The following is a 20,542-nucleotide window of genomic DNA, read 5'->3' as shown; positions in this document are numbered from 1 at the left end:
ACGTGACACAGCAGAGTTAACCCCCCCCTCCCCCCAAGTGGTCCTCTGGAAAACATCTGCCACTCAGTCCTCTGCACAGTGACTTTTTCATGTCCGGAAGTGGTTCAGCGTGTGACACTTTCATCTTTTTGCTATTGTAGGATTTAAAAAAGACTCGTAACAACAACAGCAAGACCTTTCTCTGATGTCCAAACAGCAAGCTTCATTATTACGCCTTCAAACCTTGCAGCGCAGACTGCGACAATTTGCTCACAGTATGGAACATTTAAATCAAATAAGCAGTAGTTTATGCTGAATGATAAACAAAACAATTTACCCTAGACAGACTGATGCTGCTCTGGCTCAAAAGATAGTCGATCTTCTGCCTTCAAACTTTTTATTGAAAAAGTGGTTCAACCGACACAAGTTTGCATCATTGGCAGTGTGATGTGTTTTGATTTGACAGGCTCGTGCAGTGAAAAGGTTAACCCCAGGTGACACGATGAGACATGGGACGTCGTTGTTTGACTGTCTCTCTTTGTCACTCGTTCATGCAGCTAACACATACATGTGACCCCCCTCCCCTCCCCCCCCCCCTCACAACCCCTCACCGTCTGTGCAGCAGATGCGCGAGACCCTAACAAGTTATTTGGTGCTGTAAACATTTGAAATTCTACCACCATATGTCACTGACACATCCGCAGATGTATGCTTGTGTCGCCTTGATTATACATCATGTGTGTTTATGTGCTGACGGAGCTAGTGCAGCAGCTTCTTAAAGAACTGGCAACGTCACAGCCGGTGTAATCCTGAAAGAAAGTGATTGTTGTGTTTATGCAAATATGAGGTACGATGTGATAGAAATCTGCGAGGGGTTGTTTTGTCTCCGCTGCCCCGGCTACTTGAATTGAATCATCTCAGTTTGGCTTTCTTGCAGTCTAGAGAGTTTTATGGCCTTCAGTTTCATAACATTTGGGTCTGCTATGAAAGCAAACATCGCCTCTGTCAGCCTGAGCAGGCCAGTTCGATCTGGATTCAGGAGGTTCAGCGTGAGGTTTACACTCATGGGATTTCTAAAAATGAGCAATTGCCACTCTTTGATAGATTTGAGGAGAGACAGATCCTCAGCAGTGGGCCATGAAAGATTTCACTATGGGCAAGGAATTATGAGGGGCGCCGCCGTGATTAATATTGCATAACACAGTTCCTGTGCCGGTCTCCGATGAGAAAATGTTTCTTTCCTTTGGCTCTCGACGTGATGAGCGATGATCCCCAAATCGTGAGGATCTTTTAACCCAGCCGCCCATCAAGCCATCACCTGCCATAAAGCTCCAATCTGATTCGCAACCCTGTCAGAAGCTGTCTGATTTTTTGGGATGCATTCAGGGTGAAAGAGGAAGTGTTGGAGAAGAGACGTGTCATGACCCCAGCCTGAGGAGGAGAGTTGAGGAAAGGCAGCAGACAATGGGGAAATGAGTGTAATGTTCTTCATGGGAAAAGAAAAATAACTAGTCAAATACCTCCACTTGGTCAGTATCTTCTAGTGTCATAGACATAGCTGTCACATATGCTGTAGATACACAATAAACCTCCATACTTACGCTTTGATGAGATAAAAGGTTTTGATAGTGATAAAACGAAAATTTGACCAGAAAAAAGAGACAATATACATAAAAATATTAGCACGCAATAAAATACACGTTGGCGTTAATTCACTCATTCATCAACCCAATAATAACACGTTAACTTGCCCAGCATACGATAAAATGTGTCCAAACATTTGCTATAAGTGCAGTAGGAAGTGTAAAGTGTCTGAGTAGAATGTGTAGGATATAACTTTTTGTTTTCACAGGAGAGGTTCCTAGCTGTTGAGAACTCAGTTGGATTTATTGTGTAGCACGAGCACATTTCTTGTATTTCTTGGATTGGCTGAATTAGAGTTTTGAAGGAAAGTTACCTAACAAAACTGCAATAAAACTGAGTAAAGTCAATGTTGACTTGGCTTCACGGTGTGTCTCCTGACAAGTCCTGTATTTGTTTGCCCCCCCCCCCTCCTTACAGCCACCAACCCTCTCACACTTTTCACACTAAATCAGTTTTACGTCTAATAATGGATTTGCATTGGAGCTTAAGCCTGCAACGGGTGTCAGAGGGCCACCATCAATGCTGCGGCACTCACACTACACACAGGGGGAGAGAATAGCTCGGTAAAAACACACAAATAACTCATTATCAAAACCTCCGGGCCGCAACTCAGCTGGAGGGAGCAGAGGGACTTGGCTTTGCCGGCGTGTAAATGTTTGGCTTTCAGAGCTGCGATGATTAATAAAGTCTACTGCGGCTGTAAGAGGCATGTGTCGCCTCAGCGTGAGTGATGAGGACTGCCTCATCGGGCGTGCAGTGCCATGAGGATTAATAGGAGCGAAACAACGTGCATTCATCCTGTCAACATTGTACCAGGTGCACTGATCGCAAGAAGAACGTGAATGCAGGCGTGCCGAGGCCAAACTCTTCCCTTGACTCGTCACTAGACTTCAGACTTCTGACCAAAAGCCAGGTCAGCCTGAAACACAACGCCGTTTGCGCCCCCAACGTTTGTGTAATTCACACAACAAATAAAGAGCAGAAATAGTGGTTATTTATTTCCATGGTGGATAGCGGAAATGATAACTGTCGCTACGGAAAAAAGCAGGAGATTAGCCTTTCAGGCGCGAATGAAGTGGAAAAAAAGGGACGCGAGTGAAGCGAAATAACTACAACTAGTCGGGCGAGTATATTCATTTTGGTGTGAACGCAGCATTAAGCCTAGTTTATGTTTGTTTGTTTGTTTTAAAAAAGGTGGTATTATGCTATTTATGGCCCTGCGTTTCTCTGAAAATGCAGGGCCATAAATAGCATAATACCACCTTTTTTAAAACAAACATTTTCTACGAGAGAATGAATCCGTTTGAAGAGTTTTTGTCGGAAGGAATCCGTAAATATGACCACTGATACAACCCGTCATTGGCGGATGGCCTCCAATTCAGGGACGCAGATCTCTGCAAACGTCGATTACTCCACCTGGTGTTCTGCTGGTGAATTGCTTTGCAACACACACAAGCCTTTTTGAACCATGAATTGAATCGAGTCCACCAACACAACTGTGCATAACCATACCACAGCCTTTAGGCTTAAGACGCCAATCATCTGCCTGCTGCCCTGCCTGTCTGTGTGCAGCCTCCATCAGGTTCCAACCACCACCACCACAAGATTTTTAATGAATAAATAAACACTGACAGCATTTTGAAAGTAACCACTGCATCAACACATTGGAAGGAAAAACTAGGAGTCCGCCGCCTCAACCCCTTACTCACAAAATTGCTTTGTTTGCAAAGCTCAAGTCATCTGTGTTTTTGAGATACTGATTCAGGGGTTTAAGGTGGCGTTTCTTTTTCCACTGGATTTGAAGCATTCTGGGCTGAAACCCCTCAATTAACAAGCCGTTCTCATGGGCTGTAAACCTCTAACGCCGGGTTTTCCAGCCCCGTCCTGAAGGAGGTTGTTTTTCGGTCCTCCGTAGGAACGAAGTTAAGGGATAACTTGATTCATCAGTCACATGTAAATATGTTTCCAGAGGCCCAGTGTGACACCTTTCACAAGGCAAGAGGAACGGGAGGAGGTTGAGGTGAACACGCAGATGTAGCCACCATCGGAGCTTGTGTCTCCGAGTGAGAATCCCAATGCACTAAGGTGGTTGGGGTCATTGGGCCATTTGGTTTGGGCTGGTGGGGCAGGTTGAGGCAGGGATTCAGGCTCTTCTTTGTGTCTGCCAGCCATGAGACGGACCTTTCTCTGCTCCGCTGCCTCTGTTGGTTGGGCTGTGACATTTAGATATGCGGAGCGGCTCTGTAAAGCCACCATTCCATAATTTAAACTGATTATTACAGACACTTAACAACCCCCCCCACCTTCCCGATACGTTTTCCAGGCTCAGGGGTGGCTCCCCCTCCTCCCCCCCCCCCTTGTTACCTCTCAAAAAATGTGCACTTGTGATTTGGCAAAGTGCGGCTCGTCAAAATGCCCTTTTCCAGATTGCTTTTAATGGCTGGCGTGGATTCGTCTGATGCCAGCCCACGTAGGAAAAATAGACGATGTCGGTTTACCCGAGAAGGATGCCGCAAAGCCAGAGTGCCCACCAACGAGCAGTTAAACATCGCCAGAAGCCCTGCGGGACACTGATGCCCGGCCGTCATCAACGCCTTCCACCGGCGTTCCGCTCGTTCACGTCATTTCGGAGACTAAAAACAAACGGCGGTTTCGCCCCCCCCCCCCCCCCCCCCCCCCCCCCGACGGCGGACAGACGTCTGTCTCCAGCCGGAGAGTCCACTCCTTTTTTGTCTTTAAAGCAGCCTTCAAACACACACATGCTGCCTGCAGAACAGATGCGACCGTCTCCAACAAGTTGCCTTCAAACCGACTGAGCCTAATTGAGGAGTCGCTCGACGAAAATGGCATTTATTGTGCAAATATTGCCGATCACACGTTACCCGTAAACCGCACGCATGGAGGCATGGAGGCTTCACTTTGAAAACCTCCTGCGTCCCACATCGCCCCGGGGCTCGGGCCAAATTAAGAGCGGCGTAATGAGCCCTCGCAAAGCGCCGCTCGGCACATGGCCCTCCGACACGCGTACTTCTGAAAGTCACCGTGGGATAATCAAACACACCTGGCACCCGGGCACACGCACATGTGTCAGCGTCTGGTTGTGTGGGAATACAGAGGCGAGGAGGAGGAGTGGTGTCAGGCGGATGGAGGATGCCTGGGTCGGACTACTTCTTCCTGCCCGTTCATCAGTCCGCGCAGAGAGAGAGAGAGAGAGAGAGAGAGAGAGAGAGAGAGAGAGAGAGAGAGAGAGAGAGAGAGAGAGAGAGAGAGAGAGAGAGAGAGAGAGAGAGAGAGAGAGAGAGAGAGAGAGAGAGAGAGAGAGAGAGAGAGAGAGAGAGAGAGAGAGAGAGAGAGAGAGCTGAGTCACTGCTCATGAATCATCATTGCGCGCTGGTTGTCTGCCCTTTGTGTGGCCCTGGCACGCTGCGCCGACCGGGAGCTGTCCGACCTTTGACCTTGTCATAAAAGAGCCCCTGTGCGGGACCCCTGGCGGCTGGCCAACATGCTAATGAAGCAACCCACCAGCCGCCATCGACGAATGCTCAAAATCCCCTCGGTGGATCTTTGTGAAACTGAAACGTCGACTACGCCAGTAAAGCCCCGCTGACCCACACGACCTGTGTTTCTGTGTAGATTTATACATAGATATATATCTATATACACATACACAAACTATATATGGGTGCAACAATATATATATATTAAGCATGTGCGTGAGTGGCTGCGTGTAGTTGGCGACACACAGCAGTCAGTATGCCATGATGCCGAGGGCCAAGGTGGAGCGTGGGGGTCGGGCGATAGCCGCACAATGGTGGGCTTTATGGGCGGGTATGGCTAGCGGTCCCTGTCCTTTCCGAGGCCCTCCGCCCCAAGACATTTAGGCTGGCGGAATGTAAAGTATCGTCGCATTCGGCCCGCGTCGGCCCCCTTGTGCTGACTGTGTCCCGTCTTCCTCCGCAGATCGAGAATGTCGACGCCTGCCTCAGCTTCCTGGACGCCAGAGGAGTGAATGTGCAAGGGCTCTCGGCAGAAGGTAAGACGAATAAACAAGGCGCCGGATTAAAGCTAAGCAAATCAGGGGCACGAGAAGAACTCCCGCTGTTGTCTAGCCCCGGAAAACTGCAGAAAATTGCAGCTTTCAGGAGGCCATTGTAGGCCACCGTTAAAGCATCAGTGGATTGTGGGAGGATTGATAAAAGCTCCTGCAAAGGATTGTTTGATTTTTCAGTTATGATTTTGTTTTACACTTAATGTGGACTCTGAAAAAGGTTCCAACATTTACCTAAAGTATCCTAAATCAATGCAGTCCGGTCTTTTTCACAGCATGTAAGGAGCTTCTGGAAAGTGTTTTATGTGATGTTCAACACATCGAGGCAACATCTGACATATTTTAATACTTCATGCTATAAGTCCAAATTAGTTCCTGACCATGTTTCTCCAAATGTCAACAAATAATGTTGCTTGGTCAGCCTCCTTTGTCTCTGACACATTTGATTCAAAGAAGCAGTCATCATCCAGTCCCTGTTTGTTTCCATGGTAATCCAAAGTGCTATATTAGGACTAAACTTTGGAGGGCCAGAAGTGCGTGTGACACTGCACGCTCATTAACGCGTCCCAAATGTCATCTCTGCAGCGAGGCCGACAGCCGAGCTCATAGCACATCCACCTCTGTGTCGCTACATCTCGACACCCTAAGGCCCCCAACAACATGTGTCAATATGCATTTGCACTCGGCCATTGTCCCCTCACCAGCATTAAAAAGTTGTTTTCTTCTTGCTATTTGTTCACAATGCAAGGGCTGGTGGAAAAATCAGATTTGTGCCGTTTTAACTTTCTGTCTGCTATCTGTCAGTCTTTGTTTCTCATGAAAGGTTTGAAATATGTTTACAACTCAATTTATTTTTGTTAATTTTGCATCCCTTTTGATTACATAACATGTGTGAAAAATAGTTTTAAAATGTGGGATTTTGTTCATTTAACTTCACATTTCATTTCAGTATATATGAATGTAATTGATATTAGACATAAGAACCAAATTCAACACTACAGTTTGTCAGAAAAAGTTAGTGGGAACATGTTTAAATTCCCACTTGTCAGTCCCTCAGACATCCACACATTGACAGCCTATTAACATCAGTTTTTTCAGATAATGCAATTTAAAGTTTATATAGTTTGGGCTTAGCTTTGTTCACTAAATTCTAAATAACTGAAATTGGAGATGCCTGGTTTCTATCAAAAAGGATTTGAATGTGAAATGGTGCTCTCTCAGGAGCTTTAACATGTGTCAACCCTGATACATGGGGAGCCTGGCAGCGCACGCTGATTTCAAGACATGTGTTTTGTTCAGTTTGCAGTGGAAAAATCCAAACTCATTCTTCCTGATTTGAGTTTTTCTAGGTACAAGCAATTGTTCCCACAGAGAATGAGCCCAGCTGTTGTGTAGGATCCGCAGACCCCTTGTTTCCTGTTCCCTTTTAAAGAGGCGAACGCGTCCTTGACGTCTGCGGCAGCAGAAATAGCCTGAGAGGCTGACACACTGACCAACCGATCTAAATCCTGCAGCACTATAAGCAGCAAGGTTACTCAAGGCGAGGATTTTTCAAAGTGGGCCTGTAAATATATGGACTATTGGGTTACTCTGTCCATCACTGTTGCTGCCACATTTCATCACTCACGGCCCTCAGTGCGTCTGTCACTGAGTCTCTTAGCATGTGAATCCAAGCTCTGTATCAGTACATCACGGCCGTAAAAAGTACAAAAATGGTGTTAATTCATGCGGCCGTTACCAGCATTAAAAAGCAGGTGTAAATGTCCAAAACCCACATTTCCTGCAATGGTCCTCTGAGCATGTTATTAAAGCCTCTTTCCACCATTCAAGAACAGCCTCTTATTGGTTGTACAACCAGAGGGCGACCTGCTCAACACTTAAGAGTCCCTCCTGCTTTTTCTCAGTGGGTCCATTTCCTTTTTTAAGTGGGTCTGATTGCATTAGAGCCATGTTGCTGGGGTCGCCCACGGTGCACACTCCACTTTTTTTTAAAATGAAAAACGTTTTACCTTAAAACAGAACACTGGGGTGAGTTGTTTGAAGAGCCAATTGGGAATTAAAGTGGAAGCCAAACAAATTAATTAACAGCCCGATTGCACAAAGCAAGCCAAGGGCATTGGAGGAAGCAAAGACACGACCAGCATAGGCAATATGTGGAGACGCCATGTCTGGGGATTAAACCCAAGAAAGGCTGATTAAAGGAGGTAGGCAACTATAAACTATGTAGTCATGCTCATCCAGAATGTGTCCTCTTCTTTCTACTACTGATCAGTCTTAGAGGCTTTTCCTTCTCCTCCTTCAAAGTCTCCTTTAACTAATGAAATGACCAACCACTCCAAACATTAAAAAATGAATAAATAAATCCACTAAAAACCCTTTCAATGGCCTCCACATTTTGAGCAAGTGCCAAGCAGAAGGGCTTGTCCTCTAGACCGCCCCGCTCTGTTCAGGAGAGGACGAGTGCCCCAGCAATGGGCTTTCTTAGTCTCAGCAGAACGGCCCGATCCTAACTCCCTGCCACAACTTCCCACAAGGTGACGCCTTGTGAAAAATCCACAATGCAGTTCCAGCCGACACACTGGCGCTGCTTTGACCTGATGACGAGCTGGACTGCAGAAACCCATTCTGTTTGTACATCCTGCTTAATAACTGCAGAGAATTCTTTTTCAGTGTGCAGCAAATGCAAATCCTGCAAGTATGTTTTTATCTAATTATCACATCACTACTGGGCTCAGAGTACTTCAGTGTGGGATTCAGCCTACGAGCACAAAGTGGGCAGCACGAAGGCCTTAAAAGAGAAATACCACGTTAACCCTTAAGGTAACATGATATGACTCATTGTCTGTAATTGGCCCATGCCCGCACCTTAATGTTGTTCTAATCTGCTTTTCTGAGCCTGACCTTGCATGGCAGCTTCCCTTTTGCAATGGGGCAGGGCGCTTTGTTCCTCATTTTTCCGTTACTTTGTACCAGTGCCAAAGCGGCTCCCCCCTGGGCAGCTGAATCCGCGAAACGCTGCCGTTCGGACTCTCTTTCGCTCAGTCTAAATGATTGCCTCTGCGCAACAAAATGATCAAAACGCCAGTGCGATTAATGGTCTCTGACTTCCCCAGCCTGCAGATGGCACGCTGTAGCCGGGGAGAACGTCGGAGCCTCGCCAGGCGAAGCGAAAAAAGCCCTGCGTCAGCCTCCGTTGTCCCTGCGTGCGCCAGCTCCCACTGAGGGTTTCCATCCCAAAAGTCCATTTCACAAGTGGGTGGATTAGCCACAGCGATCAATTCTTCCGCCTCTGCGCCCCGCTGGATGGGTTTTAAATCCCTCCCCCCTGCACCTGTGAAAAAACATGATCAGTCCCTTCATTCCGTGGCAAATGCCAAAATGTAGTGGAAGTTGCCGTTGTATATTTTGCTCGGCATGGCCCCAGTCTTGCCCCCTCACAACGGACGTCAGCATGTTAAACACCCGTCCAGCAGTTCCCACGCTGAGCCGCGCTCCCAAATGATCCAGCTGTGTGTTAGCAGACGCTTTAGGCTGGAATCTACCACATGTTTTTCTCCTCTTGAGCCGTGGCCTACACAGAAAGTGTTACCTTGTGCTGTACCCTCTTCAGTGCTATAGCGCTGCATATTACATACGGTACATCGGTGTCTCCTCCGGTTAAAGCCAGTGTATAATTACTCTTATAAAAATATTATTCCTGCTGCACAGCAGCTGCACTTAAGCTCTATCCCCAAGTGACTTTATTTAACATAGGTTTACCTTACAGTAAGGGGTTTGGAAAATGTTGTCAGCATCACTGGACACTGCTTTGGTTTCCACACATTATTTCATATAAAGAGAATGCATTTGTGCCATGCAGGGTAAAGACCACGTGCAGGTGGAGCCCAAGGTGGTGGCTTCACTGCACAACACTGACGCTGTCCCTCCCGCTCTCGTCCCCACAGAGATCAGGAATGGCAACCTGAAGAGCATCCTGGGCCTCTTCTTCATCCTGTCGCGCTACAAGCAGCAGCAGCAGCAGCAGCAGCAGTACTACCAGTCCCTGGTGGAGCTCAGCCAGCAGAGCAGCAGCAGCAGCGGCGCGCCGACCGCCGGCAGCCCCAAGGCGCAGGAGATGCAGTCCAGGTACACAACGCTCCACGCATTCCCGTCCTCTGGTGTCTGATATCCGGGCCACAATGCAGCATGCTAATGACACAATTCATGTCTTCGGATTCCTGCTGACAGACAGATTTAGCTTTTTTCTATGCTCTACGTTTTTGTAAATAGGAATATATGGATGTGAGTGTCTCTCCGTGTGAATGGAATAGGCCTTTTCTCATTAGGGTTTCTACTGTTATCAGGCCTATACGCGAGGTCTAAAAGAGGACAGCTTGTGTTGCTTGTTCAGCCGTTGGTTACCTGCATTAAGATGTCTGTAAGGACGTCGCGTTGCTTCCTGTTTATAAATCAACATATATTTTTTGGTACTAGCTGCTGCTTCTCTCCATGAAACCAACTCCCATTAGTTGAATAGGGTATTGAATGAAAATCTGCATTCATTTTGATTGGTCTTTTTATGATTTCCTGTTAAAATATGCAAAACATTGAGACAAAAATCTGACTCCTGTTAATAGTTCTTCTACAACTGTTTTTCAACTTCACAGGATGCTAAATCGGTGTAGCACTATTTTAAGGGGATGTTGAGTTTGGTACTGGAGTTACATTATAACCCGAAGACGGACATCATGCAGTGGAACTGCAGCAAAATGCAGTCAAAGCAAAGCAAAGGAGGCCTGACCCTGTAAGACTTAAATAGACCGAACAGACCCCAGAAGAGCATTTAGAGGAAAGCCCGCCATGCCACACATGAGCGGCATTCCTCCTGACCGGATCGAGTTGCTGCTTGCCCGCTCTGTTTGGCGGCGGTGTGTGTGTGTGTGTGTGTCAGCAATAAGAGGACTTGAGATCTTGAGGAGGGGCACGTGGGTAAGATGATATCGTCGATCTCCTTAGCCCCCACTGTGGACGGGTTAGGAGGTGGTAGCGATGGGGTCGGTGTATTGTGTGTGGGTGTTGGGGTGGGTGGTGCAGGGGGGGCTGGGGGTTATTGGGGGCACAGCTGCTTCCCATAGCCCACCGACACCCCTCCCTCCGCCACAACAGGTGGAGAGTTGGTTGGGAGAGACTTGAGGTTTTATTTAATGAGATGTTTGAGGACTCTACCCCGATGCAAATGGGAGAACATATACAGTAGATTCATGAAGGAAAGGACTTCATGAAGTGGCTCTTATTTCCCCAGCAGACCCCTTTGCCTTCACCCACTAATCTCTCAATACCCCAGGGCTGATTAGTTAATCATGTCTCAATGTGAGGAGGTCACAGGATCACTTTAACGGATCCCTTGTCTGTCAGTGTTAAAGTGGGACATTCATCCGTGAGCTTTCAACCTCTCGCTGTGAAAAGTCATTTCCAAGAGCTTGAAAGCAACGGGAGAGGATTACAAATATGTTGCACTTAAATGATCACACAACTTGTGGAAAGGAATGTCTGGAGGTATATTGAGGAATCAGAGGAATGGACTCAGGCGGTCCAACACAATAAGCAGATGATGAGAGCATGCCATGCTTTACTAGCACAGGGGAGGCAAAACACTGTCCGCACAACATCTACCTGTAGTTTAATAAGTGCCTGTTACAGGAGTGTGTCCATTTCCAAGCTGCTGCTTGTCTCTCTGTCCCCTTCCACGCGCCCTCCTAGTGTGAAGTTGGTCAGATAAACAGTAACAGAGGACAAACCCACAACCGTAGACTCCTTTAAGTAGTTACGGTAAACTCTTATGATGCACTTTTGACAGATGCAGAAGGAGAATTAATGTTTCAGTCCGTACAGTGATTTCATCCTGGGTTTGAAGATTTCACACATTGTAAACAATATATAGCTTTAATGAAGAGCATGAACAAATGTATTCAGCATATATACAGTATATGATATGTGTGCAGACAGTTGGAAATGTGTCATTTTCAATCCTAAAGACATCTATGAGGAAGCATATGTAAAAATGATCCCGCTTGACTGAGTAGAATTGAGTGAATCTGAAGAATCCCCTGCAATGCAACTAGCATTAACTGATTCAACTTGCAATCCTGTCAATGATTTGTAATGGTCCTTTTGTTCGAGGCCTCACGCCAGGCTGGTGAACACCTCCCTCTCCTTTTCACCCATTTTTTAAATTAAATATTGTCATTAAAAGATGAAAAATTGTCCCATGTTGTGTAAGTCCTGTGAGCCCTGGCCGACCCCGGAGATAATGCATGTCTGAGTGACTTCATAAACACTCAGATAAGCCAAGAGAATGGACGCTTTAAAAAATCAAAATGTTAAGCTTTTTAAATGATCAAATGATCTGCCTCAGAAAATTCACACAGGCAGAGACACGCACACACATACACACACACACACACGCGCACGCACACACACACACACACACACACACACACACACACACGCACACATTTGGCTATCTACAGTCGGGATGTGGGGAAGCTTTCTATAGAGACCACCTGCTGGACTGACTGGTGTCTCTAGGGCAGGGATGTTTGCAACTGTGTGTGTGTGTGTGTGTGTGTGTGTGTGTGTGTGTCTGAGGGGGACTCCCTATTGGACGGCTTGCGACAGGCCGGAGCCACGGGAGCTTGTCGGCGCTCTAGAAGGCACGGGGGCCCAGGCCTAGCAGGGCGCAGTGAAACCCTCCCTCTGTATCGCGCCATGTTCCGGGGCGAACAAGTTGACCCCCTCGTGCGGCGCTCTTCACGCCTGCCGACCGCTGTGTCCCGCAACAGGAAGAGCTGCTCGCCCTACGGGAGAGCCAACAGCCTGGCCAAGCCCGGCTCGTCTCCTAGGTACTGTCTAGCTCATGTGTGTGTGTGGGATTGCATCAAGGCTACATCTTGGACTTTTATGCAAAATGAGGAGGAGGGATTAGTGCAAGTGGCATCATGAACTGCTAAATGGTTTGGTTCCACACTGTTTTAATTCATTTATGTAAAGCTTTTCTGGCATAGGCCTGCGTACTGCGTATATAGGGATATTTCCTTGGTTGTTACTGTCAGAGTGAATAAAGTCTTTTGTACTGCGTACTCGTGCATTTTTACATTCTCTTTATGTTTAGTTTGGTAAACTCTCTGACTGATATATTAGAGGTATGTGTTTGTGTTGCAACACTTTAAATTTAAATCCTCTAATCTGAAAAATGCAGAAATGCCCTATAATAATTGAGCCAAGCAAGTAAATACTGCTGGTTCAGCGCTCATAAAAGACTTATGGTAGGTTGGATAGTTTAGCGTCTGATATACTTCAAACGTCTCTTCCATTAAATGACAGGAAACAGAGTTACGCCCGTCGGACATAAGGCGCCAGGATGCTTCACCAGAAGTACATGTCGGATGACCTAGGAGTCTTTCTTCTATGACCTGACCCTAAAAGTCCCAGGGAGATGTAAATGTTTGATGGGATCTTTACCAAAGAGGAGGGACTTTTCCCTGGGCCCCTTAGAACGCTTCACAACATAAAAACAATGCCAGGTTTTTTGTATTTAGTCACATGATCGGTAAGATGAATAAAGAATAAGCTTTTACTACTGTACTGTTCCGTTTTCACCCTTTAATATTGGTTAGTTGCAGCATACTGTAAATAACCATAATCTAAACTCGACAGCAGCTGCCTGTACACGCTAAGTGCTTCATGTTGAAACATATCAAGCGTCAGATCGCTATTTGAGTTGACTGCGTCACATGCTCAAATGGATATATGACTTCATGTGTGAGTCTGTGCTAGATGTAGCTGTTTTGAGAGTGCCAATCGGGGAGTTCAAGGCCCACCCCCCCCCCCCCTCCTTGGACACCAAGGTCGGATGACATCTCATTACCTGCTGTCACCACGTCGGCCTGCGGTGGTTGAGCGCACGCCATTTTCATCTCTAACCCACCAGTTTGTGTCTGCCCTCGAGGCAGCGGCTACAATCGGGCTGATACTGATAGTGCTCAGATTTAATAGGACATCGAAGGCACGCAATATCGTTTGCATGTGTGCTGCAGCTTCGTGCTTAAACTTAAGCAGAACCCCCGTTGATGTATGTTGCACTGAATCAAATGTGACAGACTGTATCCCCTTTATCTTGACCTCCACCCCCTCCCCTTTCCCCGGCCCTAAATCCTTGTCTTTTTCCACATCGGAAAGATCTTAAATCCATGTGGGTTGGATGAGCCGTCCAGTCTGGGGACTCTGCACTGTTGCCTTCATGGTTCACTGCATTTCATAAAGCTGGAAATGGGTTAGGGTGGGGGGGGTTCAGGATGGGTTAGGGTGGGGGGAATATCAACCGCACTGTCACATACAACTGTGGTCTATATGTGAGCTTCACTGACGTTACCTTGTCTCAAACTTCTATAGCCTTTTTACGCGCACAACCTCCTCGCTAACCGCTCTGAATACAAACACTCACAGAAAGAGAGGAGACACAGACACAAGGAGAAACCCACAAAGGCACAAAAACAATGGGATGCACAAGTTAACAACCCCTTTTTCCAACAGAATGCTGAAAAGGCATTTTGACAGGCTCCATTAATCTCTGTCTAAGTAGGTCCTGTCTGTGCGCTAATAGCCATTTAGGGTATTTAATAGAGCACAAAACATACCACTGGGAAATTAAATGTTGTGCGGACTTTATTTCACCTGTATATAGTGTTTAATACATACTCATACATACCGTAGGTGTAGGGCTTTTTTTTTTTTAATCAACCAAGACTATGTATTCTACTTTTTTTTTTTCTTCTAAAAGACCAAAATGTAATAAATATGGCTTTTATTGTCCCCTAAGCCCCGGTTCTGCTTTGTTTCTAGTTTAACTTCCCCCAGAGCCCTCCTGAGCGCACAGACGCGGTATTTATCACAAACAGATTATTTGTAAAAGTCTTGGCCAGTTTTTGTAACAAACTCCATGCTTTATCAAATTGGTTTGCGATTGAATATCTCAGGAATTCAAATCTTTTGATACATGAATTCATTGTTTTCAGAATTTCTTCTTGTGATCATTGTCACCTCTTGTACTGTTGTTTTGCAGGTAAACATTTTCTGCTGAACCTGTCTATTTCATTCCATTTGGGTCAGCTGAATGTGTGAAGTGCTAAAATGTGTGTTGGCATTTACGCATATTCAGTGTCTGGCTTAGGAAGCGCACTGCAAAAGCAGACGGGGCAGAGAACAAGATGACTGCCGTGCGTAACTCAGCCAACCCAGTATAGCTAGTTTATTTTCTCTACTCTCACTCTCCAACGCCAAACCAGCAGCCCACAATCGCAACAGAGGACAGACAAATTGTCCCTCGTTGTCAGCGGAGACGGATGGTAGCGTCCCCTGTGCACCAGCTGAAGCATACCGGTCATTGTAGAGACACTTTTACAGTTGATGATCTGGGATTCCATGTGAATAACCATAATTCGTCATTTTCTCTGAGCTGATGCTTTTGTAGCTAATACTCAAGGGTGGGGGACTTTTACGTGCAAATCCTGCACAGTCAGCTTATTGTTTGTTTCTTTAATTTAAACCTCAAATGGCCCACCTGTGAAATGTCCTGTGGAGTTCACAACATCCACAACCACAGTCTATGTTAGCATCTGGTTTCCTGTAGACATTGCCATTTTTGTTTTTCATACTGACTGGCCTGCTTTCCATATACATATACAACATATTTTGGTTACATTTCCACCTTTTGAGTGTATTTTCATAAATGTTAGCTCTGGCAAAAGTTCAAAACGAAACTCTTTCTTGGAGTAGTGGATTACCTAAAAGGACAAGAGCCATAAAGGGGCTTTGGTCACTCCGTCTACGACAACAATGGTTTGCGGGTTGCACCGCTCCCACAGGAAGTTCCCCTCAGAGCCTCTACACACTGGAATAAACAGCAGCCTCGCCACCTGGCCTCCCACTACATTGTTTACTGGGTGTAGGCATGATGATTAAAGAACTCCGCAAGTAGATTAACAACTTCCTGTCAAGCATGGAGGCAGCTTGATTCTCCCTCTCCACGAGTGACTAAGAGTGAGTGTTGGGCTATAAACCGTGACTGGTGCTGCCGGCATTTCCTTTTGCCTCCGCCTCGTGCGTCTTGGGGTTGTTCTTCTTTTGGTGCCACCGCCAAATTCTCGATTGTGAAGTCTCTCTCGTTTTATGTCAACGGTCCTATAAATATCTAGAGAGATGTTGTTGGGTTTAGTCATTCGCATGTGGTAATAAACATATGTGAGCCATCATGTGCAATAAAATAGAAATGTTTTCTGACGTGCTGCAGTGCAGCATGTGGAATGCGCTTCTTCTTCCCTCCCTGTTCATCTCCTCTGCTTCCATCTGAACGACTCCTCTCACGCACATTATTAAATTAAGGGATGGATTATTAAGAAAATTCCGGGAAGACACTGTTCTCAGTCCTCCTCTAACCGCTTTAACAGTCCTGCTGTCATCTGCTCTCTCTTCAGTCTCACAGCGCGATATGCAAGTCCTCCGGCCCACAGTGGAATAGGGTCACCACAGAAGAAGAACACAAGGTAAACATGACAAACACTTTATTTACGGCCTTTATTTGATGACTTCTTTTTTGTGTGTGTTGGATTTGCTTTTTAAACAACCTGCATGCTTTCACAGATGTTTTACATTGTGCTTAACACATCCATGCTTTTGTGATAGTGGATGACCACGTCAGGCAGGTCAAAGGTCAGGGTCAGCTACAGAGCAGCTGGTAGGGTTTCAGTGTTTTCCTCAAGGATACTGCAGCAGGGCGTAGACAAGCCTCGAGGCGTAGAGCAGCAGTTCCTCGCAGTAAAAAGCCGCGCTTCATTTGTATTCTAACACTCCCTGTTACATTTTCATGTGTAAATTCCACAAGTGGGCAAATATTCAGTCGGGAAGTAGAATGAGCACACTCTCAAAGGACATGACTCACAGCAACACTTGGACCAACTCCACAGGAAACAACCTTCACCTTCAGAGGTCATAGTCACGATTTCAAGGGTTTATTTGCACATAATCTCTCAGACCAGAACTTTTACGACGCGAGAAGTTCCGTTCTGCGTTCTGTGTCCTGTGGGAATGCGCCTTTTACACATCTCCGGGGAAGAAGCCGCCGCCAAATAAGTCACGGGGCCATTATAAGGACACTCTGGCTTCTCTTTTCGGTGTGTCGTGTGAGCTGGTAGACTTATCAAACACACACTCTGGCCCACTGACCTTCCCATCATCTGGTTGACATAAGCATAGTGGCCCTCACACATTTGAGACCCACGCATACGGTATGTACACACCCCGGAGCCCAGTTGTCTGATACTTATTGCAGCGTTTGCCGGTGGGAAACGGCGCGTTGGCAAATAACTCCTCTCAAGCCGCCACTGAGCAATGGCAGAAATGCTGTAGCCAGCAGCTCCTGCCCTCCGAGTGGTAGTCAGCCCTCTCTTGTCAGAGATCCAAGAGTCTGCTCAATGATTTTATTACTATCAGTACGCTATACATAAAAGACATTTTGGCGAGGTGATTTGATGCATAAAAGTCAAACAGGGCAAAGGAAAAGACTGGAAGAGTTTGTGTTAAGGATGAGAGGCGTCACTTACAATCTTTCCTGCCAACCTTGGAGACCTGGAGGTGAACATGGAGGGATGGCAGACTACAGCCAATCACACTCTCAGCAGAGCGAAAGCGACACTGATGGAGGATTGACTCCATGGCGGCCGTGTCGAAGGGAATCATTATTGAACTTCTTCAGCTGCCTTAGGAAGTAAACCCTTCTGCGTAATGGTGGAAGCGGATGGAGTCCACTAGGGATTGCCAAAGGCAGATGGGGCAGGTGATGATACGCTCTTATAGGAGATCTACAACCATCCCCACTGTCTTCAGAGCATTAAGCTCTAAGTTGTCGAGTCCTCACTAGGTCACCACGCCTGTCGACGGACGCACCAGAGAGGACTCCAATCTCATTGAATACACAATTTAGTCAAAATCCAAGGCATCCTGGATCAGTAGAAAAATGTATTCAAACCAGCAGTGATGTGATAGCTGCAGCACCAAATTAAACCATGGGCCAAACGTGAGGGGACCAATGGCCCCCACCCGTGAAATAAACACCGAGCTAAACATATCCATGGTGTGGAAAATACCTACGATATCAAATATATTTTTATTTAGTTTATTATTCTATACGGGCTAAAACACAGGAATGGTCCTTCACTGTCAGCTCTTTCTACCATTCTAATGAGCCTGAGGTGACCCTGTGTAAATCCTGGTGGCCTGAAGGTAGTCCGCACACCAGGCTCGCTGCTCTCAGGAGAAGAATCTCTGGCCAGAACTGGAAGAACTGCTGTGGATGACCAGAGAGTGACAGGCCTGGTTCATCTGTTTGCCAGTTCTGTGTCCAGTAGAGTCCCAAAACACAATCATTGTGACATTTTTTTTCTCTTCGGGCTGCAGTTTGGCGACGTATTATCGGGCATGTATTTTGGAAGATGAATGAATCTTATGATAAAAGGGTATTCCATCTGATATCCATCCGAATTGCTTCAATCTCAGCCTCATTTCCCGATGCTTAGCGCTTATCATCTCCTGCAGCTACTGTGTATTCTTCTCTCATTCTCTCCCTATTTGCATCCATTCTCTCCGCTTTGTTCTTTGTCTTTTTAGGGCGTTTTTTTCTTCATCTCTTGTTGTTTTGTTTTCTCACTCTATTCTGTTCCTTCCCTTGTTGATTGTATGTGAGAGCTAAGAGCCTATAGCCACTGTTATCTGTGCACATGCGTGTGCGTTTGCTCATTGGTCATGTATGTGCCTTAAGTTCGGCTTTGTTGTGAGGTATTTATCTTGAACATCCAAATTGAAAGTCTGTTTTCCCACCTGTGTGTGCTCCCCTTTTCTCTCTTCATTGTGGTGCTGCTGGGGTACCAGTCCGTCCGTAGTCTGCTAGTTCAGAGGAACGGAATCTTTTCACTCTTTTCATTTTTTTTCAGTTTTGCGCAACGCAAAAGCAGCGGATGCATTGTTCAGCACATGGACTGACTTATTAGGCAGTTTTTCTCCAACTACATTGTGCTGCTTTCCTAAATGCTGAGGCGGGCTCATCTTTCATGCATTTTCATGGGAGACGCCTAAAGTAAACTAAAATCTTTTTCACAATCTGTTTTGCTGGTTGCAACAGAAAATGCGGGGAATTGTTAGTCTGATAAGCCCCTAGTTATCATTGTTGTTGTGATATATGCTTTTAAGCCCCTGGTGTGTGGTATGTGATCTAGGAATCCAATATTTTAAGGGTTAACTGAATCTCCCAAAAGCATGCTTTATATACTCAAGGAAAAAAGTATTTGATTAAGTGTTTAAAGGATATTAAGAGTTGCCCTACTATTGACTCGGTCCCTCTGTCGCAGTTGTGGGTTGCCCTGCTGTCACAGTGTGACTAAGAAGCAGAGAAAAAGCAGAAACCTCCAGATGAATATAATCATAGCTCCTTCCATCTGCCAGAGGTATAAATCAGAAACTCAAGCAGTATTGGGAGAGGTTTCTCAATTGTTTTTAATCATTACTCCATGTCGATTTCTTGTTTAAGTTTTATTAAGTGGTTTAAATGGAACATATGAAATATGTTGGTATTCAAGCATTTCAGTCTTTAAAAGAAAAAGAATTTTCCCTCCGACATCTCTGTTCCATCTGCAGTGACATATTGTTAAAGAACATCACGACGGCCTTCATGGAAGAAGACCCTAAGTCAGTTTTCCGTTGTTGTTATTTCTTCATAAAGACCAGGCGATGAATGGAAACACCCACGGCCTCTCTGAAGCAGACAAGGTCATTTCTCAATGCTTTTCAGAACCACCATCCTTCACTCCCACCCTGTCAGCTGGGAGACTTTGAGACTGGTCCTCGTCTTTCTTTCTCTTGTCAAATAGTTTTCAGACGCAATCTATAAAGAAAAAATAATGAATGTGGCGTCTATCGACCATGCCATCCTCAGTTTTAAAGAATGGGTCCACAACAAAATGCGCCTTTCTTTTTGCCAAACCTCGTCGGAGGCAAAGCTTCTCCGAAGGTCCAAATAGGTCTTACCCCATGACAACACCTGTCGATGTGTCTGACGAAGTGATATCGCCATGGAGAGCTCTGCTTCACACTCGTACACATGTCATCTTCTATCGCAGGTTGCCAGGCCCCTCCAGAGTACCTGCTGCAGGCGGCGGGTCCTCCAGGAGCCCGGGCTCGTCCAACCTCAACCGTCGCAGCCAGAGCTTCAACAGCATCGACAAGAGCAAGCCTCTCCAGTATGCCAGCGGCAACGACAGAGGTGAGAGCGCCGCGTCGAACGTTAGAGCGCTGCTGCCTGGCAGGAGCCGGAGGTGGGACGGAGCGCACGCCGTCGCCCCCCCCTTCTCCATCCCCGCCACTTGGTGGCACCACCGGCTCAGGCAGACGGGGCTGCAGAAAAGCCCCCAATTCACCAGTCCCCACCCGTGTGCTGAGTCATCCCCGGCTCTTTGTACCGCTAAGTGGAGGTCCTCCCACCACAGAGAAAGTCATTCGAGGGACGACCAAAAGGGGCTCATTCAGACGGCTGCTCTGCCGAGCGCGGCAAAGCTAATTAGAGTGATTATGTTCTCGAGAGAAGGGTCTCACAGTGGAGCGAGAGTGTACCGCACTTTATTTCACACCAAACTGAATGTTTGCACATAAATAGGTTCCTTTACAGACTCTGTTGAACAGTAAGTAAGCTGCCTGCAATATTTTGATTACTTTAAGATTGGCTGACTCAATCTGAATGTAACTTACTCTACAATAGTTTTAAGATTTTGTTTTGGGATTGAGAGGATT

At 46.3% G+C, this 20,542-nt stretch overlaps 1 protein-coding gene across 8 annotated transcripts in view; it reads left to right on the top strand.

The window, feature by feature from the left end:
* Nucleotides 1-20,542, top strand: part of nav3 (neuron navigator 3) — a 129,538-nt gene that overhangs the window by 44,178 nt on the left and 64,818 nt on the right. For 7 of the 8 annotated variants that reach the window (XM_062560377.1, XM_037461598.2, XM_062560376.1 and 4 more), the window contains exons 4-7: nt 5,584-5,656; nt 9,616-9,796; nt 16,183-16,251; nt 19,876-20,018. In XM_062560377.1, coding sequence (XP_062416361.1) covers nt 5,584-5,656; nt 9,616-9,796; nt 16,183-16,251; nt 19,876-20,018 — 466 coding nt within the window. Of the gene's footprint in view, nt 1-5,583; nt 5,657-9,615; nt 9,797-12,403; nt 12,553-16,182; nt 16,252-19,875; nt 20,019-20,542 lie in introns of those variants that run through there. The other variant, XM_062560379.1, reaches the window with a different exon arrangement.

This window comes from Pungitius pungitius, chromosome 2, assembly GCF_949316345.1.
Source record: "Pungitius pungitius chromosome 2, fPunPun2.1, whole genome shotgun sequence".
In the NCBI taxonomy this organism is placed as follows: domain Eukaryota; kingdom Metazoa; phylum Chordata; class Actinopteri; order Perciformes; family Gasterosteidae; genus Pungitius; species Pungitius pungitius.
The sequence above is the reverse complement of the archived record's forward strand: the minus strand, read 5'-3'. Positions and strand labels throughout refer to the sequence as shown.